The following is a 23694-nucleotide window of genomic DNA, read 5'->3' as shown; positions in this document are numbered from 1 at the left end:
TTAGTCAGTGTCCAATTTTCACATGCACATGAGGCTATTAAAAATACCATGGCTTGGCTGTGCAATCATGGGGCATTGAGGGGATCAGGTCAGGCCTCATCAGAACAAAAAATCATGTCATAGTGAATGAAAGGGGAGGCATGCGGAATGGAGACCCAAAGCCCATTTGTGGGCCACTGGACATCCCCTTATAGAAGGGTCTCAGGGAGGAGATGAGCCAGTCAGGGTGCAATGTAGCAATGATGAAAAATGCAACTGTCCTCTAGTTCCTAAATGCTTCCTCCCCACCCACTACCATGATCCCAATTCTACCTTACAAGTCTGGCTAGACCAGAGGATGGGCACTGGTACAGATAGGAACTGGAAGCACAGGGAATCCAGGACGGATGATCCCTTCAGGACCAGTGGTGTGAGTGGCGATACTGGGAGGGTAGAGGGAGGGTGGGTTGGAAAGGGGGAACCAATTACAAGGATCTGCATGTGACCTCCTCCTTGGGGGATGGACAACAGAAAAGTGAGTGAAGGGAGATGACGGACAGGACAAGATATGACAAAATAATAATTTATAAATTTTCAAGGGTTCATGATGGAGGGGGTAGTGGGGAGGGAGGGGGAAATATGAGGACCTGATGCCAGGGACTTAAGTGGAGAGCAAATGTTTTGAGAATGATGAGGGCAATGAATGTACAAATGTGCGTTACACAATTGATGCATGTATGGGTTGTGATAAGAGTTGTATGAGCCCCTAATAAAACAATTTCAAAAATACCATGGCTTGGGTCAGGCTCCTCAAAGTAACATCCTTACTTGTCAACACTCTAAGGAGGTCTTGCGCAGCAGATTCACTCAATGTGACGGGTCTTTTGATCTCCGGACTTCTGCTCCCACTGCTTGTGGATCCAAGCAAGATGGAATCCTCAACAACTTCAATCTTTCTCCATTTATCACGGTGTTGCCTACTGGTCCAGATGTGAGGACCCATTCTTCTGGTCTGATGCCAAATGAGGTGACTGCTTATGGAAGCAATCAGCCACATATTCCATATCCTCCTATTCCTGACTCTCTTCCTTCCTCTGCTCCTCGGCAAATAGAGACCAATTACTGTGCCTTACATGACCACCTGCACACTTTTAAGACTGCATTGTTGAAAAAAAAGACTGCATTGTAAAGTGGTCTTGATTTAGCATCTCACAAGATATTAATGTAAGACAGTAAGTCTGATTTTTATGGATTAGTGATTTCATTGTCTCATAGTTTTGAATCAAATACATCAAAGGGGAACCTGTGGAGTCTAGAAGGTCTTGGGGTTGACTAGCTGGTCTCCTGACCTGCGCAGACAGGAAACTCTTTTCTGCCCCCAGCAAGTGGTTATCTAGACCCCCCCGACCCTACCCCGGGCCAAACTTGACTTTGAAGGCAGCTCCAAGTCTTCTGAGAAGTATTTCTTGATGTAGAACCTCAAGCAAGAGCCTTTTGGCCAATACTAGAGATGAATGTAGCCTCCCTCCTATTGAGCCAGTCCCTTAGTAAAGCAGGAAGTCAATGAAAAAGAGGAAGACAGTCCATGAAGCCGAAGGTCACGTGACTGCCACCATGGGCTCAGGCAGGGAAGCCATGGTGAGGACGGTGCCCGGGCTCCATTGTGTGTGGAGGCCCTAGGGGCACAACCTGCCCAGCGGGTATCTGCCACAGTTCTGACAATGGCTTAGCAATGCCGGACCTGCTCGTCAAACCTCCTCCTGGGAAGAAAGTGAGGTAGTGGATGTTGAGGCTGGGTCATCGGGCCCCCTGCCTGACTCCAGCCCTGCAGTAACCTAGAGTAGCAAAGTAGGAATGCCCAGCCCTTAACTCGATGATCTCCGTCCCCGCCAGGCTGGCTCTAGCTCTGGGGTGGCAGTCCCCTTCCTATCAGTGAGGCTGGCTGTCTCTGTGCGTGGGCCCCACACCTATACCCAGGTGTGTCAGTGGATGGAGTGAAATTTCTAGGTCAGAGACTACTGGTAGTTTTCTACTTACTCACCCAGCCCATGTATTTTCTAACAACAACCAAAAATTAAGACCCATCGGCTCATCCTCAGTGATAATTTCCCCCAATCCCTCTATCAACCCTCAATGTTTGCCAGTCTAGAGGGAATGGGAAAAAATATGGAATAAAACTCAAAATCATTAACAAAGACCAGATTTCCTGGTCTGAAGAGACTGGTAGAACCTGCAAGACGGTGACCCTGACTCACCCTTCAGACGTGTGTGTGTGTGTGTGTGTGTGTGTGTGTGTGTGTGTGTGAAGGCAGAAAGGGAGGAGAGCCAAGTTTCACCCTGGGGAATTGGGGATTACAGACCATGTCACCGAACGTGTGTGTGAACAGGCAGAAGGAAATCCAAGGTGCTCTGTAAGCTTTCCCTCAAACCACAATACATCTTTAAAAACAGGGTTTTATTGATTTAAAGGGAAAGGGGCATGTGGAGGTGGGGAAACCTCTGTTCTGTTTACAGTTGCTCTCTGTGCAGACTGCTCTAGACTCCTCCCAGTGGGGCCTTCCCTCTGCCAGTCAACCCCAATCAAATCATAAGCTCACAGAATGGTACCTGGGGGCCTCGGTCCAGCCCTCGGAGGAGCTGGCTGGCCCTCTCCCAGCTGCCCGGGGTCCAGTTCCGGTGGTGACGGTGCTGACGCCGTGTCCCTCATTGTCCTTGCAGTTCCATCTCCTCTGCCAGCAGTTCTATGCGATGCTCCTCAAGAGGGTCACCTACACTCGGCGCAACTGGATGATGATGCTGTTGATAAAGATCCTGGTGCCCCTGGCCGTCGTCACCTTCAGCCTCATGGTGTTCAGCCTCCAGACGCTGAGTCTGGAGAACAGACCGCTGGAGCTGACCCTCAGAATCCACGGCCGGACCATTGTGCCCTTCTCCATTCCCAGTAACTCCAGCCTGGCCCCGCGCCTCACAGAACGCTTCGTGGAAATGCTGGAGGCTGACTTACAGATCCCGCTAGAGGTCTCAGGTGAATGCTGGGCGCTGGAGGAGAGCAGGGTGCACCGGCAGCTGGCCAGGCGTCTGAGTCCTTCTGTCTGAGGTTGGGATGAGTCAATAGACAGCTTCAAAAAATAGCACCCAAAATCCAGCGCAACAGCAAAATGAGGTCGTGTGTACTGAGTCTTTCTTTTTAAAAATCATTTTATTAGGGGTTCATACTCCTCTATCACAATCCATACATACATCAATTGTGTAAAGCACGTTTGTATATTCATTGCCCTCATCATTCTCAAAACATTTGCTTTCCACATAAGCCCCTGGCATCAGCTCTTCATTTTTCTCTCTCCCTCCCCGCTCCTCCTCCCTCATGAACCCTTGATAATGTATAAATTATTATTTTGTCATATCTTACACTGTCCGATGTCTCCCTTCACGCACTTTTCTGTTGTCCGTCCCCCAGGGAGGAGGTTATATGTAGATCCTTGTCATCGGTTCCCTCTTTCCACCCCACCCTCCCTCCATTATTGTGTCTTTCTCACATCTAACCCCAAGCACCCAACCCACGGCCATTGAGTCAGTTCTGCTGCAGAGAGCCGACAGGGCAGAGTGAAGCTGCTTCTCGGGGTGTCTGAGGTTGTATGTCTTTATGGGATCAGACTGGCTCATCTTTCTCCTGGGGAGCAGCTGCTAGTTTTGAACCACTAACCTGGTAGCTAGAGGCCCAATTCCTACAGAGTGCCTCAGGGAGTGACCCAAAAAACACCCCAAACTCACTGCCATTGAGTTGATGCCAACTCATAGCAGCCCTGTGTGGCAGAGCAAATTGCCCCTGTGGGTTTCCAAGACTAACTGTTTACAGGAGTAGAAAGCCCCGTCTTTGCACCTTAAAACGACTGGTGTTTTCGAATTGCCAATCTTTCGGATCAAAGGCCAATGAGCTAACCAAGGTGTTGCGAGCTTGTAAATCTTTGCAGGCCCCAGGGCTCCGCAGGGAGTGAGGTGTTCTGCTCTGCCCAGGTTCCATGGACGAGTTCCTGCTGCGGAGGAAGGAGGAGGAGCCTGAGGGCTTTGACAAGCTGTACCTGGTGGCCGTCTCCATCGAAGACGTCCAGGGCCATTCCACAGTGACCGTGCTGTTCAACAACCAGGCCTACCACTCCCCCGCCCTGGCCCTGGCGCTGGTGGACAACTTCCTGTTCAGGCTGCTCTCGGGCACTGGGGCGTCCATCAGTGTCACCAACCACCCTCAGCCCCTGCCGGCCGCGGAGGTGTCTGAGAACATCCTGCACGAGTACGTGTGCCCTCCGCACCCAGCCCCGCGTTGCAGGTGCCACTCCTCCCGAGCCGGCCCCACCCTCACCCCTACCTGTCCATCCCTCACAGAGACCTCAAACTGCATTCCCTTGTCCTCAACCTCCTCTTCGGGATGGCCTTCCTGGCCAGCTCCTTCTCCATCCTGACCGTCAAGGAGAACGCCAGCAAGGCCAAACATATCCAGTTCGTCGGTGGTGTCCACGTGGCTACCTTCTGGATCCCCAACCTGCTGTGGGACCTCATCACCGTCCTGGAACCCAGCCTGCTGCTGCTGGTGAGCTGGGGAAGAGCCCCCTGCAGGGTGGGGCCCTCCTGGTGCCCACCCTGCTGCTGCTGCTGCTGTCATGGTGAATTAGTGGGGGTGGGGGGCCCTAGCTGGTGAGAGGCTGGCCAAAACTGAGGCTGTTTCTAGGAACAGCGAGGTCTGCCCCCAAGAAGCTACTTACTTACTCTGTGGCCTTCCCCCAGCCACTCCCCCACCACTAGTAAGAGACTCCTCCTTCCTAATCAGAAAGAGTAGTTAATGGCTCAGCAGGGCTCTGCTGGATGTCAGTGGTGACTGGACTGAGGGGCTCCAGGGCCCCTGGCCCCTCTACGTAGAACAAACCATCGTGTTCTCAGTGCCTCTGAGGCTCCTTGTCCCCATGCACTGGGGCCGCCCCTCTGCCACTGACCATTACAGAGCCAGGGCCCTTGGTGACTCCTCCCACCCCGCTGCCTCTCCACAGGTGGTGTTTCTGTACTACAGAGAAGAGGCCTTCACCTACCAGGAGAACAGCCTGGCTGTCCTGCTCACGCTCATGCTCTACGGCTGGGCCATCATCCCCTTCGTCTACGTGCTCAGCTTCTGCTTCGCCAGCCCTGGCTCTGCGTTCATCAAGCTCATCTTCGTGCTCACCTTCCTGAGCATCAGCCCCTTCATCCTCGTCTCCGCCACGAGCAGGAAAGGTGAGGCCCGGGGTCACACCACTCCGCTCCCTCTAGCAGCCAAGGACGAGGCGCATGCGTGCGCGTGCACGCCTGCCAGCCCTTGTGCGGGAGCGTCCACGTGCTTGAGGTGCCCCAGCTGCCATCTCTGGGGGAACGGCTCAGCAGAGAGGTGCTGTGGAGAACGTGGGTCCTGCTCTGCACCCAGGCAGGCCGCAGTGTAGACGAATGCAGCGTCCTCCCAGCCACAGTGATTGCGCTCCGCACTTGGGGCAGCACGGCTAGGTAGGCGAGTGGAGCCGGTGTGGAGAAGTGGCTGGGACTCCCCACCGATGTGGTTGGGTTAGCCCCTGCCTTGGAGCCTATCCCAGCTCCTAACAGCCCGATGTCGAGTTTCTGAGCTTGTCGATCATTACAGAAGCAGACACTCATCCTTCTCCTAAGGCACAGCAGGTGGGTTTGAACCGCTGACCTTGCAATTAGCAGGCAAATGCCTAACCCACAGCACCAGTGTTCCTTCTCTATAGGTTTTCAACAAAAGAAAACAAACCACCTCATTTCCATGGAGTCGATTCCAACTCTGAGCAGCCCTGTGGGGCTGAGTAGACTTGTCCCTTTGGGTTTCCAAAACTCTAAATCTTTACCGGAGCAGACACGCCTCTCTTTCTCTCACGGAGCGACTGGTGGTTCAAACCTCCGACCAGGAGGTTAGCAGCTCAGTGACCCCTCTGCACCACCAAGGGGATGTTTCTATATCAAAAAGTTCATGGAAATAGAATAAAAAGAGAATAGAAATTTCCCACAATATTTTTGAACCCCCCCTTGTATCTGTATGTGCTGAAAATGATATCCATGCATGGCTATAGTGGAGCATACTCACTGCCTTGAATCAGAGCCTACTCAGCAATCCTGTCGGACAGGCTAGGACTGCCCCTGTGGGTTTCTGAGACTGGCTCTTTACAGGAGTAGAAAGCCTTATCTTTCTCCCATGGACCAGCTGGTGGTTTCAAACCTCTGACCTTGCGGTTAGCACCCCAACTCGTAACCACTATGCCACAGGGCTCCTAATAGAGCATGCCGGAGGCAAAATGATGAACTTCTTAGCCATAGCCAAACATTGTAAGAGTTGCCAGGCTTGGATGCTCTGGACCAGTGGTTCTCAACCTTCCTAATGCTACCACAAATGCTGCGACCCTCTCATACACTTGCTCGTGTTGTGGTGAGCCCCACACCATAACATTATTTTTGTTGCTACTTCATCACCATCATTTTGCTACTGTTATGGATCTGGCAACCCCTGTGAAAGTCGTTCGACCCCAAAAAGGGTCGTGACCCACAGGTTGAGAACCACTGCTCTAGACCATAGTTTTTGGGGACACCAAGGTCAATCGGGTCACTGTTTGGGACCCAAAGGTGTCTGCTATGTAGGAAGCACCTTGGGAAGGAGAAGTGATAGGAAGCTGATGCGTCAGAGCTGGGCACCCTGGGAAAGGGAGGCTTTGGGTGCTCCACCCCTGCTCCCCAGAGGAGGAAGCTGACAGGGGCCTGGGCCCCAATGGCCCACCTGAGAGCAGAGAATGCACACTCCCTCGGGGCCTCCTGTGAAGGCAGCCAGAAGCACTCTCCCTCCCGACCACTGGACAATGATGAAGAGAAATCAAAGGGTAGGAATCCATCAGCCGACCTGTCTCATCTGGGTAGTTTCTATGTCACTATGATAATGTTGTGAACTATGCCATCGGTATTTCAAATAGCATTAGTGTTACCCACAGTCGACAGATTGTAGGTTGAGACAGGCTACAAAGAAAGGCCTGGCTGTCTGCTTCTGAAGATTAGCCCCTGAAAATCCGATCGCTCAAGCAGATATTATCTGAGACAGTACTGGGAAACTCAAAAAGCCAGTGGTTTTGATAAATGAGCGCTTTTGGTGCCCTGACCCTGGCTTCCCTGCGACCTGAGTCTCAGGGTGGTTTCCTGTGGGGGGGGGAGGGAACGCACCGCTCCCAAGCTCCGCCCCAGACAGAGGTTCCTGTTCTGGTTTGTGGTTTCTGATCCCAGAAATGCTAGTCCGTCCAAGTTCATTTAGCATATGGAACCTCACAGTGAACTTGAGGGAAGGAGAGTTCACAGACTGTACTCCTCAAAGCCGCCGTCCCATGAGTGGAGTGTGCTCCTTGATAATCTGCCCTGGCTCTCCCTGAGGCAACTGTGACTGCAGTGTCCACTGCGCGTGCGCTCCCTCCCTCCCAGCGGCAGGCATGGAGCTGGAAGGAGGTTCCCATGAAGTCTGACGCTGGGTCCTCTTCCTTCCCTTCTGTCAGGACATGTTGACCTTGTGTTGTGAATTCACACTGCCATTTAGCAGGTCATACACATTTTGTTTCAGGTCATTGATTACAATACCCCTGTGATAGTCTGAGTACTTTAAAGAAACAAATCCACAGAAATTCATATGTGTACGAGAGAGTTTTGTGTAAAGGGTAAGTGCACATCAAGAAAACATCCCTACGCAGTGCTGCCCAAGCCCACAAGTCCAACATGAACCCATATGTCCAACACCAATCCACAAAGTCCTCCTCCATCTCACAAAGCAGACACACTGTGACACCGACTGCAGGAGGAAAGCTGAGTCAGTGAGCGTGTCAGCATCTCAGTGCTGGCAGGGGTCTCCACACAGCTGCTCCAGCATCCAGGGCTGCATCGGGATAGGCCCATGTGGCTTCTCCTCAGGGATGTCTTGTAGGAAGTGAACCTTGCCAGCTGAAGCAGGGAACTGGCTAAGGCAGCTGCACCCTGGTCCAACCATCAGAGAGCAAGAGACCTGAGAACTAGAAATGCGAGGCTCATCAAGCCATTTATCCCTCTGCCCTTCAATTAACCCCACATGTGTTTTTAGCCAGGTTGGCACAATAAACTAGCCCAGTGTAGCATCACTCATCCTGCTTCTTCCCTGGGTTTGCTGCTCCCACTCCTCCTCTTCTCCTAACCCTGTGAACTGTGTCCTTGGGTCAATGCTGTCCTTTTGATCTCAGACGGTTGACTTTATTCTAAGCTATGTGTATTTTCAGGTATAATGTAGCCCTTACAGACCTGTTGACTTGAGGGCTAAAAATTGAGCCTTGGAGATGAGCTCATGCAGGGACCACAGGGCCATAGTCTGGGCAGTTCCACCAGTCTTTATCAGATCAGTAATCCAGATCTCTTTTTCATGAGTGTGTGGTTTTTTATGATTTTGAGCTTTGTCCCACATTTTTCTCCCTCTCTATCCAGTACCTCTGATAAGGACTTTTTCAGAGCAGTTAGTGGTAGCCGGGCACCATCTAAGTCTTCTGGTCTCAGGGTTAAGGAGACTGATGTTTGTGTGATCTGTTAGTCCATTGGACTGATACTCCTTTGTGTCTTTGATTTTCACCTCATGATCACTCAGGCTGCTGTGCTTCTTCCATGTGGGCTTTGTTGCTTCCCAACTAGATGGCCGCTTGTTTACCTTCAAGCCTTTAAGACTCCAGATGCTATATCTTTTGACATCCAGGCACTATCAGCTTTCTTCACCACATTTCCTTATGAACCTGCTTTGTCTTCAGGTGAGCATCACAGAATCCCAGTTTAATAGAACAACGTGTTCTTGCATTGAGGGAGTACTTGAATAGAGGCCCAATGTCCATCTGCTACCTTAATATTTAACTTAGAAATATATGTACAAAGACCTATATCCTTATCATTATATATAAATATATTTACATATGTACATGCTTGTTTTTATACCTCTATAAATATTATTTGCCTCCTGCTTCTCTCCTCTATTTTCTTTTATTTTCCTCCTGTCCCACTATTATGTTCGACCTTCATTGACTCTCTGCAATTCCTCTCAGCTACATTGCATTTGATCAAATTCCACCAGGCATTCCACACCCTCCTTGCCATCGATTTTAGATCACTTATTGTTTCTTTGTTCCTGGGTTTGTTGGATACCCTCTTCCTTTCCCCCACCCTCCCCTCTCCCATATCCCCCAGAACTGTTGGTCCTGTTGTTGTTTTCTCCTTGAGATTGTTTATCCTGCCTATCTTATATACATAGACATGAAAGAAAAAAGATTAAAAACAAAAATAAAGAAAAGCCTATAAATCATTCCAGGACTGCCTGTTGACCTTTAGGAATGTTTTCCGATCGAGTCTGGTGAGGTGTCAAGCCCTGCCCTTGAAGTCTATTTTTGGGATTTCTTGGGGACTTCATTGCTTTTTTCCCCTTGCTGCTCTGTTCCTCGTTTGTAACACTTTTTAAACATTCTTTTCAAGAACTTTCTAGGTGGCTTCTCTTGGCCTCTGAAAGGATCACCAGCCAAACTTAGCAAACTCTCCTTTGTTTCTAGTGGTGTCTGTGTGGAGTCCCTGAGGATCTCCAGGGACACAGTCACATGTAACATCTTTTAGGAATGGTGGTTTGTCTCTGGGCATTATATTGGCCAGGCCTCTGTCCTTACTCCACAGCTGCCACACAAGGCCAGACCACAGCTCCTCCTAAACCTCACCTCTCTCTCCAGCCTCAAACTGCCCCTCTCCACCTGAGCATCCAGCCACACCCCACCACTTACCTTGTTTTCTGAGTCTGAGTCTTCTGCATAAACAATTGGAGCCAAAGGACACCAGGAAACCGACAGATGGAAGGGCATTTACCAAAGACAAACCGATGTGGTGTCTGGTGTCGGGTCTGAGGAACATAGTAGCCCGTGGTGGAGACTAGCTAAAGAGCGACATGGGCTCTGAGGTTGGTCCTGCAGGTAAAGCTAAGCTCTCCTGTTCCCCTCACAGATCTGAACTACAAAGCCATCTCGCAGTCCCTGGACAACGCCTTCCTTGTATTCCCGGGTCACTGCCTGGGGATGGCTTTCTCCAATCTATATTACAACTTTGGATTCCAGAAATTTTGCAACGCCAAGAAGCTGAACAAGACGGATTGCATTGCTGCCTGTGAGTATTGGAATTCTCACTTAATGGGTTGTTTTTACTAAGATACTCACATAAAAAGACTCACTCTTTTAACTGTCCAGTTCCTATGGTTTTGAGCAGCCTCACAAGGCTATGCAACCATCAGCCCTCTGCTCATGCCAGAACATTCCCTTTACTCCAGAAAGAGACCCTCTTCCCAACAAGGGCAGCCACTTCCCACCTCCCGACCCTCCACCCCTGCAGCTCTTCTGCATTCTGCCTCTGTGTGTCTGTCTGTCTGCGTGTCACCTATGGGGAACCTAACCAGGACCAAACCCACTGCCACTGGGCCCTTTCCAACTCATAGCGACCCCGTGGGCTTTGGAGGGGCCTCCTCGTTCTCCCGAGGCAGGTCCAGAGCCCTCCATGTGGAGAACGCCACCATGTGGAGAAAGCCAGCAGCCTCGGGCTGGATCCACAGACAGAGAAGTAATGAGCGTCCTCCAGGATTTCCTTTCACTTGGATCCACTGTCAACAGTCAGTGGAGAAAGTAAACAGCCTATGTCCCTGGGCAGTTCTGCTGCCCCAGACCTTAAGGCGGCCCAGAATAAAGGTGGCACTCTGAGGACTCCGTTGGGTCTGACCCAAGCCAGGGTCTTTTCAATCACGTCCCGTGCCTGTGAAGTTGACAATGAATGTGGAAGATGTTTGAAGAACTGATGCATCCGGATTGCCGTGAATGCACCGTGGCCTGTCTTGGCGTGGTCCTTGGAAGGCTGCGTCTGCGTCCTGTGGACATCATCATAAGCAGAGTAGAAAGAAGAACATGTGCTGGTGAGGAAGAGGAAGACTCTTGGGACGAGATGGATGGACGCAGCGGCTGCTCCAGTGGGCCCGAGCACGCCCACGATGGCGAGCGCGCCGCAGGACCTGGTCTCGTGGTGCAGTCGCCTGTGGTAGCCGAGGAGCCGCTCCACGGCCCCTGCAACCATGCACAAGTTAAGAAATGGCTTGGGGTCTGCCCCGAGGGCGCTCACACCTGCTTGTGCCTCTTCAGCAGAGGGATACACGGTCCAGGAGAACATCTTTGCCTGGGAGTCTCTGGGGATTGGGAAGTACGTGACTGCCCTGGCCATCTCCGGACCTGTGTACCTTGCTCTCCTTTTCCTCATTGAGACCAGCACCTTGAGGAGGCTGAGAGCCAGGCTCTCCAACTGCTTCAGGATGGAGAATTTGGTGAGTGGGTCTGCACGTAACCCCACCAAGGGAGAGGCTTTCCCGTGATGGCACAGCCTCGAGTCTGTGCGTCAGAGGAAGCCGGAGGATGAACCGGTGACAAGCAGGAACGTCCGGCTGAGCCCCTGAAACCTCCATCAGTGGACCGGTTCTCAGGCAGACACTGATGGCCTCACAATAGCCAGGGAGCAGGCAGGACCTGGGCCTGCATTTCCTAGAAGCAGCCACTTTCCACAAGGGCTCTTCCCACAGACATCCCAAGCTGGTGGGGGGAGGAGGGGGCACTCTGTTCCTTCCACTCTTGGTTTGACTCTCTCCCTCAGAGGCCAAGCCTCCCCAGAGAACAGTAGAAAGTGGGCCCTGACTAAGCCTAGACACACACACACACACACACACACACACACACTCGAGAGGGAGAGGTTGAGAGTCTGTGAGAGAGAAAGTGGGGGGACCTGTGTTATGTGAGAGACAGAGAGGAAAAAAGGAGGGGTGAGATGGGATGTGAATGTGTATGTGAGAGAGAAGGGAGGTGGGGCGTGTGTTTATGTCAGTGTGTGGAGAAGAGAGGTGGGCAAACACCTCACAACCTTCTCAAGGAGGCTCAGTCCTCAGTAGTCCCCAGCCTCTGCCTCCTGAGCTCACACACGTTCAATCTCTGGCCCCTGTTGGGATGCAGGAAAAGACCCCCAGCCCAGGGTCAGCGCCTGAAGACCAAGACGTGGCCGAGGAGAGGGAGACCATCCAGAAGCACTTGGGGAGCATATGCGAGCAGAATCCACTGGTCCTGAAGGAGATGTCAAAGGTGAAGTCTAGAACAGAAGCCCAAGTGCACTCTGTCACCGCTGGCACCTGGTAGGATTTCCAAAACCATATCTTCCCAGGAGCAGAGAGCCTGGTGGGTTTGCAGGGCTGACGTTCTGGTTAGCAGTCTGACACCTGACCTGTCCCCGGCGAGGGCACTACCTTTGCAGGTGCTCCCACAGAGACGACACCCACAGACACCCTGTGCCTGCGGAATGGTGCCAGGCCGACCCCACAGTCCTGGTCTCCAAACAGTCCACTTGACACCGACTGACCACGGAGCTTGCTGGGGGGTGTTATTTGCCACCTTCATGGACCCATCTGTCCAAGGGCCTGGGAAGGGGGAGAGGAGGGACAAGATCCTGGGACTCCAAGAAGCAAGGAAGTGCGGGGCGACTCTCTCCTGGACTCAGAAGGAAATCTGAGGGAGAGCTCTGGTGGGGGGAGGGCTCTCCAAGCCTGCTTGACGGCTCTCTATTTCCCTGTGTTTATCGGTGGTGTTCAGGCCACCCGCTGCCCCAGAGGGACTATTTTGCTGGCTTCAGGACCAGGAGGGGAGGGCGAGCTGAGGCTTGTGTTCAGGGTCTTGGAAGGGGAGCTGGCTGACCTCTGACCCCAAGCACACTGCCTTTCTGGCTCCCAGGTGTACTTCACGGAGGTGCCGCTCCTAGCTGTCAACAAAGTGTCCTTCGCCGTCCACGCCCAGGAGTGCTTTGGCCTGCTTGGCATCAATGGCGCTGGGAAGACATCCATCTTCAAGATACTGACTGGGGAGGAGTTCGCCACCTCTGGGGATGCCTTTGTCCAGCGCTTCAGCATCAACTCAGACCTTGGGGAGGTGGGTGCGGCTATAGAGAGGGGTGAGGAAACGGAGACAGGTAGCATCCATCCCGAGGGCCAGCTTCATCTCTGACCCTCAAATGTGGCCATTAGTGGGGTCCTGTACCCCTTCTCTGGGCTCACCCACCCCCACCTTGGCTTCCTAGCTGCCTAATAGATCTAAGATCCTGCAGCTGCCCCAAACCCCTGCCCTCCCCTCCCTTCCTGTGCCTCCTGGTACTGTGGGGGCACACATCCACACACGCCCCACCCTGTCCAGATCAGCAGCCCCAGCCTGTGGACCTTGAATCTGCTCCCCCCCTTACCTAGTCCTTCAGCTGGGCCTCTCGGCTGTGGCCCCTGGTGTCACCTGGCCTGCTTCTAACCATGCCCTGCCCTCTGAGCCTCCTCTCTGTCCCCAGCACCTCTCTCGGAATCCTCTCGTCGAGACCACCCTGCACCTGGGCTCTGAGATCGGGTGCTCCTGGATCAGCACCGTCAGCCCTCATGTGCACATCCTACACCCTGTCCCAGCTGCCTTGTTTGTCCCCTGGCTCCCCCTCTTCCTCTGTGTGATGTCCCGTGGGTCACCAGTCCCCTGTCCCCAGCCCACAGCAGCCTGTGCTCCAGACCTGCTCAGACTTGCCTGCTGGCCTAACCCGCTAAACCAGACCTGCTCTCCCTCCAACCATCTCCCTGAAGGCTCTGTCACGTCTCATCGCCAATCCAAGGAGGCCTTTTCTGAATATCCAGGGAGGGCGGTGAGGCTCTGTTCACATACTCTGGACATGTTGTCAGAAACAACCAGTCCCTGGGGAAGGACAGCATACGTGGCATAGTGGAAGTCAAAAAGAGGAAGACTCTCCACAGGATGGATCAACACGGCGGCTTCAGCAATGGGCTCCAACATCGCACTGAATGCACAGGACTGCAGAGGGGTTCCTTCTGTCCTACCTGAGGGTCCTTAGAGTTGGAACCAATTGGAGAGCATTTAACAACTATCTGTGCTGGGCCCAGGGCTCCAGAGATGATTCGCACCTGCCAGCAGCCCCTCTTCATGTGGACGAGTCTCCTGCCCACGCCTCACTACTGTGCAGCGAGGGAGAGAGACGGAAGGGAAAGAGGGAGACCCGTGTGACCAGAGCAGGGCTGCGAAGATGCCCAGCCGGGGGCCGAGTCAGAGCTGTGCTCCTTGCAGTAGGGACAAGTGCGCATTGCGCTCTGTCCCCAAAGAGCTTACAAAGCCTGCTTGTCAGAGGGCCAGTGGGAAAGGAGAGCGAAACATTCACAGAAATGTCTCTCACAGGAAGAGATCAAATTGGGAAGCTATCCCTTCTCGGCATTTCCCCCTTCGGGGTCCTCCACTCCTGCAGGAGCTGGTTCCAGGTCTCAACCATCCCCTAAGGGATTCTGTGCCACCTCAAGAGAGCTGTCTGGGCACAGAGGAGTTTGAAGGGAAGGGGCAAGATGAGGGCTGCAGGGTGCCGGGGTCGGTTCCCGGGGGCCTTCTTGTGGGACTGCCCTTTCAACGCAGAAAATAACGAGCAGGTATTGTGATTCCTGAGCACAACAGTCCCGACCTTTTCCTTGCCAATTCAGTTTTCCATGTGTTACACACGTCTCCACAGTGAACCCCGTGACTGCCCTCTGTCTATCCAGCTGACCCCTTTGGCATTCCAAAAGAGTTTCCCCAACCTCCGAAGGTGACCTCTGTGCGTGGAACGGAGCTGGCCCCGCAGATGTCCTCGGGAACCCCTGTTTGGGTTACACCCTAAAGAGACTGGGACGCGTGTGCGACTGACAGTTTCTAGTCTCACAGTTGATGTGGAATACGCCCCGTGCATGCCTAAACCAGAGCCCTCGCAGTGCAGCCAGCTCTCTGAGGACAGGCGGCCTCTCGGCGGCGCCCCTGGCAGCAGGGCCTGGCTGACAAGAGGCTGCCATCAGAGTGGACAGGTGCCCAGGGCGTGGGCCTGCAGCAAGCAGCCCTCTGCCCAAAGGTCGGCCAGGGCCACCTGCTGGCAAGGCCCTCTGAGCATGGAACCTGAAGAGCGTGAGCCCCTCAGCTGGGAGGGCAGGTCGGCCGCGAGGAGGAGCTTCAGGCTCTCGTTCCCCCTGGACAGCGGGGCTTGAGGTGGACCAACTCCTGACACCAAAGACACAAAGCCACCTGGTGGGACAGGGTAGGACTGCCCTGTGGGTTTCCCCTACGGTTGCAGTTTCTTTGGTGGAGATGAACGTATTTGTCACCAAAGACCCCAAGTCCATCTCAATTTCACTTTTGCTCCTTTTTTTAAAGGCACTCCAGCCACTATTTAGGTTTCGGCTCAAGACATGGAATCAACAATATCCTTTTCATCCCTCCTCCTCTTTTGGCGCGCCCCTCCCATTCCTTCCCCTCTCCTGGTTTTGGCCCCTGTCCCCATCTCCTCCTAGTCTCAAAGTCTTGGCTATTGATGATGCACCGCCTTCCTTCCTTCCTTGTTTTTCCTGATGACGATGATGATAGTGAATGCGTATCTTTGCCGTTTGACTGGGTTTGCTAAGCACCGCGCTTTCCAGTCTTCTCCATGTCTGTAGCGCTTACGAGGGTTTGTCATTGGTTTTTATTGATGCATAAAATTCCATAGTTTGAAGGTTCCAGAGCTTGTTTGCCCTTTTCTTCTGTAGTTGGGGTTTGGGTTGTTTCCGTGTGCTTGCTGTTGTGGAAATGGCTGCAGTAAACACAGGTGTACATGCATTGTTTGGTGGGTGTTGTAGTCTTGGTGTCTTTGGGGAATGTACTCAGGAGACAGATGGCTGGATCGATGAGTCGATCGATCGATGGATTCGCGTTTGTTTAAGGTAGCGCCGCACTGAGTCCCCTAGAGACTGCGCAATTCTACAGTCCCACCAGCAAGGCGAAAATGTCCCTTTCTCTCCACGCCCTCCCCAACAAACACTGGTTTCTGTTTTATCACATCTTGCCAAAATGGTCATGTCAGGTGATACCTCGTTGTTGTAATTTCATGCTTGCGAACAATTCTTCATATGGTTGTTGGCAGGACAAATGTCATCTTTGGTAAATTGTCTATTCACATCTTGTGCCCATTTTTTATTTGGATATTTTTCTTTTTCTTTCTTTTTTTTAATTAAAAGTAGAAAGTTTATTACAGCAAAAGAGCATTTTTGCAAAATGGAGAAACACAAGAGTAAACAGCTTCCAGTGATGTTCTACCGGGAGCCCCAGACTCCAGAGGTTCATAAAGAGAGAACCACAGTTAAAGGGGGTGGGTCATATTGGCAGAGTTGTAGGTGTCAGTGTCGTGGTTGGCCATCACTCTGAATGTCAGTCTTCTTTGCTAGCTCTGTGGTTGATGTTAGGGACCATCAAGCCAGTTCTTTTCTTCTTTAATCATTTTATTAGGGCTCATACAACTCTGATCAAACCCATACATAAATTGTGTAAAGCACATTTGTTACATTCATTGCCCTCATCATTCTCAAAACATTTGCTCTCCACTTAAGCCCCTGGCATCAGCTCATTTTTCCCCTCCCTCCCCACCCCCCTCATGAACTCTTGAACATTCATAAATTATTATTTTGTTATATCTTGCCTAGTTGGACCTCTCTCTTCACCCACTTTTCTGTTGTCCGTCCCCCAGGGAGGAGGTCACATGTAGTTCCTTGTAATCGGTTCCCCCTTTCCAACGCACTCACCCTCTACTCTCCCAGTATCGCCACTCACACCACTGGTCCTAAAGGGATCATCTGTCCTGGATTCCCTGTGTTTCCAGTTCCTATCTGTACCAGTGTACATCCTCTGGTCTAGCCAGATTTGTAAGGTAGAATTGGGATCATGATAGTGGCGGAGGAGGCAGCATTTAGGAACTAGAGGAAAGTTGTGTGCTTCATTGTTGCTACATCGCACCCTGACTGGCTCGTCTCCTCCCCGAGACCCTTCTCTAAGGGGATGTCCAGTGGCCTACAGATGGGCTATGGGTCTCCTCTCCTCACTCCCCACTCCTCATTCACTATGATAACATTTTTTGTTCTGATGATGCCTGACACATGATCCCTTCAACAACTCGTGATTGCACAGGCTGGTGTGCTTCTTCCATGTGGGCTTTGTTGCTTCTGAGCTAGATGGCCACTTGTTTACCTTCAAGCCTTTAAGGCCCCAGATGATATATTTTTTGATAGCCGGGCTCCATCAGCTTTTTTCGCCTCATTTGCTTATGCACCCATTTGTCTTCAGCAATCATATCATAGAGGTGAGCACACAATGATATGATTTTTTGTTCTTTGATGCCTGATAACTGATCCCTTGGCACCTCGTGATCACACAGGCTGGTGTGTTCTTCCATGTGGACTTTGTTGCTTCTGAGCTAGATGGCCGTTTGTTCACGTTCAAGCCTTTAAGACCCCAGATGCTATCTCTTTTGATAGCCGGGCACCATCAGCTTTCTTCACCACATTTGCTTATTAACCTGCTTTGTCTTCAGCGGTTGTGTTGGGAAGATGAGCATCATAGAATGCCAATTTAATAGAAGAAAGTAATCTTGCATTGAGGGAGTACATGAGTGGAGCCCAATATCCTTCTGCTGCTTTAATACTATACCTATAAATATATGCACATAGATCTATTTCCCCATCCTCATATATAAACATATTTGCATATGTCCATGCCTTTATTTAGACCTCTATAAATGCCCTTTGCCTCCTAGTTCTCTCCTCTATTTCCTTTGACTTTCCTCTTGTCCCACTATCATGCTAAGTCTTCATTTGGGTTTCAGTAATTCCTTTTGGTTACATTACCCTTGATCACACCCTTCCAGGCCTCCTACACCCTCCTCACCACTGATTTGGATCACTTGTTCCCTTGTCCCTGGGTTTGTTAACACCACTACCTTTCCCCCCACCTCCCCCTCTCCCATGTCCACCGGGAACTGTCAGTCCCATTGTTTCAGGACATGGTGCCCCAACAGGCTGGACTGGAAAACACTCCTAAAGGTCAACAAACAGTCCTTGAACTAATTACAAGCTTTTATTTCTTGTTGTATTTTGGGGTTTTGGGGGGTTTATTTTGGTCATTGGCTTGTTGTTATTGTTGTTTTGTTCTATATTGTTGCGTGGTTTTGCTCTGTCTTGTTTTTGTGCATGCTATTATATCCGCAGGTCTGTCTAAATAAGATAGGCTGGATGAACAATTTGGAGGAGAAAACAATGGGACCAACAGTTCCAGGGGGGCATTTGTATTTTTCTTGATAAGATGGAGTAGCTTTCTATAGATCCTGGAGATTAGTCCCTTATCTGATGTATTAGCACTGAAAAAAATTTCCCAATCTGTGCGTTCTCTGTTGACTCTTTTATTAAGTCTTTTGTTGTGCATGAAAGTCATAATTTTAGTGGGCCCAATGATTTTGTCTTCTGTAGTGTGGATATTCTTCATTTTTCGTTATGTTCTGTATTGTGTATTCAGTGCCCTTATACTAGGGTATTGCACTTTTTTCATTGGTGGTCTTCATATTTGTGTGGTTTGTATTTAGGTCTTTGATCTCTCAAGTTCATTTTTGTACATGGTATGAGGTATGGATCCTGTTTCATTCTTTTAAAAGTGGTGATCCACTTTTTCCAGCACCGTTTGTTGAAAAGGCTGGTTCTTGCTCATTTAGTGTGTTTTAGTTCTTTATCAACAATTAGATGTCTGTAAGTACTTGGTTGTATTTCTGTAACTCTTTGGAAGCAGGAAGTCTTGTCTTTCTCCTGAGGAGCGGCTGGTGATTCCAAACTGCTGGCCTTGTGGTCAGCAGGCCACTGTGCCCTGGCTGCCAGGGATCCTCATGCTCGGCCTAGCCCCAGACTATCGTGGTGCCCTCAACGGTGAAGAGAAGGCTGAATGCAACTGAAGCAAGGATCTCAGAGATAGAATCAGAATCTACACAAGCCTGGAGCAAGCTCGGAGAGCCAGGATGAAGCACATGCCGAGTGTCGCCAAGAGCTCAGCAGTCTGAAGCCCTGATAAGCCTGAGCACTAGGGACTGGTGAGCGGCACCTGTACCCATGGATGCCAGGGGTGGCTTTCGGGCCCATGTGCAGCGTGGAGGCACACTCCCTCAGGCCGGACATCACAAACACTCAGAGACACCATCTGCCCCAGCTGGTATTGAAGAAGCCCTAGGTGCGCAGCAATTAGGCACTCAGCTTATAACCAACAATTGGCAGTTTGAACCCACCGACAGTTCCAGAACAGAAACGCCTGGAGACCTGCTCCTGTACAGATCTCAGGGATCAGATCAGGAAGTGTCTTGGAGGTGGGGAAGGGTGGGAAGGAGTCCAAAGCAGAGGCTTCATCTCAGGTGGACACAAGGACAAGGTATGAGTGGCTGTGACACCCCACCCCCACAGTCCCTGGTTCCAGAACTGGCTTCTCTGCCCACAGGAGGCCTGGGCCAGGGGTCCGAGGGTTCTAGCACCTGCCTGTTGCAGAGAGATGTTCGCCCAATAGTCACCACCCAAAGGGCCGAGCCCGGCTTGTCTGAGCCAGCCCTGGTGAGCTGCACCCCAGGACCAGGCTGCTGGCTCACAGACCCCGGCTGCCTTGCCCTCAGGTGCGGCAGCATATCGGCTACTGCCCGCAGTTTGATGCCCTGCTGGAGCACCTGACTGCGCGGGAGACGCTGGTGCTGTACGCCCGGCTCCGGGGCGTCCCTGAGCGCCACATCGGTGCCTGTGTGGAGGACACACTGCGGGGCCTGCTCCTGGAGCCACACGCCAACAAGCTGGTCAGGACCTACAGGTGAGGCTTGGCTGTCCTCGGCCCCTTCACCAGCAGTCAAAGGTAAAGCTCCCAGGGCAAGGGTCCCTTGTGAGGGGGAGGGCTGGAGACCAGGCTGTTCCACACATGGCCTGTTTACCTGGTGCCTCACGGGGGTCACTGTCCTTCCTTCCTTCCTTGCCCCCCCCCATGAGGACGGCCTGTTCAGAGTGCACTGGCCCTCTGAGAGCCTGATGTGCCACTAAGGAACCGAGACCCGCAGCTGTGGAGTCAATTCAGGCTCACCATGCTCCGTGCTCCTCCAGGACAGAGGTGCCCTGCTCCCTTGGGTCCCCAAGGCTGGAATCTCTACAGAGCAGCTGGTGGGTTCAGATCACAGACCTCCATCAGGGCTCATTCTGCACCTCCTGCCAACGTGCCAAATCAGGGTTTCCCCGAAAAACATTCTTTTAAGAACCCAGCAAAATGAAATTCCGGTTTAGTATTGGACAACATTGTTTCACACATATGTTAAACAGGCCAAAGTAAACACATAAACAGCAACCTCATAGACCAAAACAAGGAAGAAGAAACCTAAATCTTTGGCCTGTTTAACCATCTCGTATGAAGCAACTACTGGTAGTGCAGCTAAGTGCACGCACAAAACAGTTACTGGAGGGCTCGGAATAAGACTGTGTTTGTTGTTGTTTTTGCTTTTTTTCCCACAAGGTTTTCTTACTCCTTTGAGATTATAATGCACATGGTCACACCACAAATAGAGTCAGAAGTAGGACAGAGACCGCTCCAAAGGCCAGTGTGGTCATCCAAGATCGTTAACAATGGCTGACCCCTAACAATATGTACAAACATATAAAATATAAATTAAAAATTCAAACAATTTTTCCTTTTTAAAGTACTTTTAAGAAAAAAAGCAGGACCTCGGAAGTTTGGGTTCTTTTTGCCTCCCATGTTGGAAATTCACGGTGTGGCTCTGGTGGTGGGCGGTGAGCGCATGTCTGCGGGGGGGGGGGGCAGGCGAGGTGGCGGGCGGGACTCTCCACTAGGTGACCGTGTTGAGATTCTGAGAGGGGAGGTGGAGGGTGGCCTTGGTGCTTGTGTTTGGTGGTTGTAAGGTGACTAGTTGTCTCGTCAGTCTGCTGCTTCTTGCTGTCCACATCGGCATCCGCATCCTCTTCACCATCACCTTCTTCCTCCTCCTCCTCCTCTTCCCCACCTTCTTCCTCTCCTTCCTCTACCTCATTGTCAGCCTCCTGTTCCCAGTTTCCTCATTAGCATTCCCATTGAGGGGGCCTCTCTCCCATTCGCAGCCTCCTCCACCACCTCCTTCTTCTCCTTTAAGCCCTTGGTGGTGACCTTGGAGCTGGTGTCCACGGCCGCGTCTGATGTGGTGACAAAGAAAGCGCGAGATCTGAGCACTCTGGCAAGAGAGCTGCCAGAGTCCGCAGCAGCGGAGGTGGCTGCGGCGAGCAGAACCCAGAACAGGGGAACAATGCAAAGATGGATTTTCAGAGCAGCCAGTCGGTTTCCAAATCTTTATGGGAGCAGACACCCTCATTTTTCTCCCACAGAGGGGTTGGTGGGTGTGAACCACCAACCTTGTGGTTAGCAGGCTAACACATGCCCCACAGCACCACCAGGGCAAGCCTCCTCATATTCACTTTACAGAACCCAAGGGTGCAGCACCTGCTGGGGGTCATGGCACAGCAGCACCAGGAGGTCCACGGAGGCCCTGCCAGATGGGGTGGGGTCCTAGGCGTCAGGCTCAGCTGAGGTGTCCCAGCAGCCCGCCCTCAGCACCACTTCTTCTCTGCTGGATCCTATCCAAGCAAGTTATCATGTTCCTTTCCTCGTTGTGCTTCATGAGTGCACGTGCCAAGCTTGGGCTCATAGGGAAGGCTCCGTGTGTGTGCGTGTGTTTACAGTTAGCACAGTGACCTCTGCCCTTACCCTCAGGTGAGGAGGCTCGACCCCCAATACCAGTGACCAGGTGTCATCCAGATGGCGGCAACTCAGTGACCCACGTGTGTCACAACTGACTGCACACAGGTGCGCACGCCATGAGCAGTGTCCCTGTGCTTTGTTGTCGTCCTGCGCTGCCCTGTCCCTTCTCTTGATTATCTTTCATGCCGGCTGTGACTCCAACTTGGTCACGTTGTCCTGTTTCCTGATGGATTGTTGCATTGGGGGCTGGGGTTTTTGTTGAGAGTCTTTGTTCCTTGAGGGACACGTGCCTGTAATTTTCCGAGGACTGGCCCTGACGAGTTTGGTTCCAGGCCATTGCGTGCTTGACAGGATAAGTGGAGGAGCATCCCATCCTTTCTAGGGCCTGGAATAGTCTGTGCAGAACTGGTTGAGCTCCCAATGAAAGCCTGTAAGCCAGGCGTTTGTGCTGGGATTTCTTTTTCATGACCTGCCTGCCTGTTTATTTTGTGATGGGTGCCTTTCTTTCTTCTTGAACCTCAGATTGTGTATGTTTGGGTGGGTGGAGGGAGGGGTGTTTCTTATCCCATGTACAGTTCTTCAACACCCCACTGCCAAGGAGATGGGCTTGAATCACCGACTCACGGCAGCCCTACAGAGCAACTCTCCAGGGTTTCTGAGACTGAACGCCCGTGACGCAGCGGGTGGGGGTTTCTGACTGAACGCCGTGGCGCAGCGGGTGGGGGTTTCTGACTGAACGCCGTGGCGCAGCGGGTGGCGGTGCTGCTGGTTTTTCGGTTAGCAGCCACACAGTTCTTCACAGTGCCCTTCTCATTCTTTCCATTTCAGTTGCCGGCTCTTTTAAAAAAAATCATTTTATTGGGGGCTCTTACAACTCTTATCACAATCCATACATGCATCACTTGTGTAAAGCACATCTGTACATTCATTTCCCTCATCATTCTCAAAACATTTGCTCTCCACTTAAGCCCCTGGCATCGGGTCCTATCTTTCCCCTCCCTCCCCGCTCTCCCTTCCTCATGAGCCCTTGATAATTTATAAATTGTTATTTTGTCATATCTTGCCCTGTCCGATGTCTCCCGTCACCCGCTTTTCTGTTGTCTGTCCCCCAGGGAGGAGGTCACATGTAGATCCTTGTAATCGGTTCCCCCTTTCCAACCTACTCTCCCTCTACCCTCCTTTTTTTTTTTTTTTAAGTATATTGTCAGGCCATTGTTCCAACACACTTTTAGGTGACTCTTACCATGGGCAGCCAAGTGTTAGGAGGGGATGTGGTGCCAGGGGTCCCTCAAACACCCCAAGAGGCCCTTATAGGCCACTCAAGGGCCCTGTGTGTGCTTCCGGGGAGGGAGACTGAGTCATGTAGCCCTGTGGGGAGGGTGCTGACCATGTTGGGTAGAATAGAGGGGCTGAACAAGTGGGTTCTGCAGCCTGAGGAGTCCTCTCCCTGACCACACCCCACCCCTGCTCAAGTGGCGGGAACAAGCGGAAGCTCAGCACGGGCATCGCCCTGATCGGAGACCCTGCAGTCATCTTCCTGGACGAGCCGTCCACGGGCATGGACCCAATGGCCCGGCGCCTGCTCTGGGACACATTGGCGCGGGCCCGAGAGTCCGGCAAGGCCATTGTCATCACCTCCCACAGGTAGAGCTGGGCTCAGTGGGGGCTGGGTTGTGGCCCCAGGGCTGCACTAGGAGAGGGCATGGGCCTCAGGAACAGCCTGATCCAGGCGCCTTTCTCCCGCAGCATGGAGGAGTGTGAGGCCCTGTGCACTCGGCTGGCCATCATGGTGCAGGGCCAGTTCAAGTGCCTGGGCAGCCCGCAGCACCTCAAGAGCAAGTTTGGCAGCGGCTACTCCCTGCGGGCCAAGGTCCACAGTGAGGATGGGCAGAAAGCCGCACTGGACGAGTTCAAGGCCTTCGTCAGCCTGACCTTCCCAGGTGCGGGGGCCACTGGGGGAGGCTGAGCCCCGCCCTCCCAGCCCCCCCAGCCCCCC

The 23694-nt window shown here is 52.2% G+C and overlaps 1 protein-coding gene across 1 annotated transcript in view; it reads left to right on the top strand.

The window, feature by feature from the left end:
• The window catches only part of LOC142422848 (ATP-binding cassette sub-family A member 17-like), an 81792-nt gene that overhangs the window by 57381 nt on the left and 717 nt on the right, over nucleotides 1-23694 (top strand). The window contains exons 21-32 of the mRNA XM_075528080.1: nucleotides 1693-1750; nucleotides 2698-3004; nucleotides 3994-4267; nucleotides 4360-4564; nucleotides 5019-5238; nucleotides 10027-10185; nucleotides 11202-11380; nucleotides 12057-12182; nucleotides 12825-13019; nucleotides 19591-19778; nucleotides 23172-23342; nucleotides 23445-23638. Of these exons, the coding sequence (XP_075384195.1) occupies nucleotides 1693-1750; nucleotides 2698-3004; nucleotides 3994-4267; nucleotides 4360-4564; nucleotides 5019-5238; nucleotides 10027-10185; nucleotides 11202-11380; nucleotides 12057-12182; nucleotides 12825-13019; nucleotides 19591-19778; nucleotides 23172-23342; nucleotides 23445-23638 (2276 nt within the window). The remainder of the gene's footprint in view (nucleotides 1-1692; nucleotides 1751-2697; nucleotides 3005-3993; nucleotides 4268-4359; nucleotides 4565-5018; nucleotides 5239-10026; nucleotides 10186-11201; nucleotides 11381-12056; nucleotides 12183-12824; nucleotides 13020-19590; nucleotides 19779-23171; nucleotides 23343-23444; nucleotides 23639-23694) is intronic.

This window comes from Tenrec ecaudatus, chromosome 12 (genome assembly GCF_050624435.1).
Source record: "Tenrec ecaudatus isolate mTenEca1 chromosome 12, mTenEca1.hap1, whole genome shotgun sequence".
Classification (NCBI taxonomy): Eukaryota; Metazoa; Chordata; class Mammalia; order Afrosoricida; family Tenrecidae; genus Tenrec; species Tenrec ecaudatus.
The sequence above is the reverse complement of the archived record's forward strand: the minus strand, read 5'-3'. Positions and strand labels throughout refer to the sequence as shown.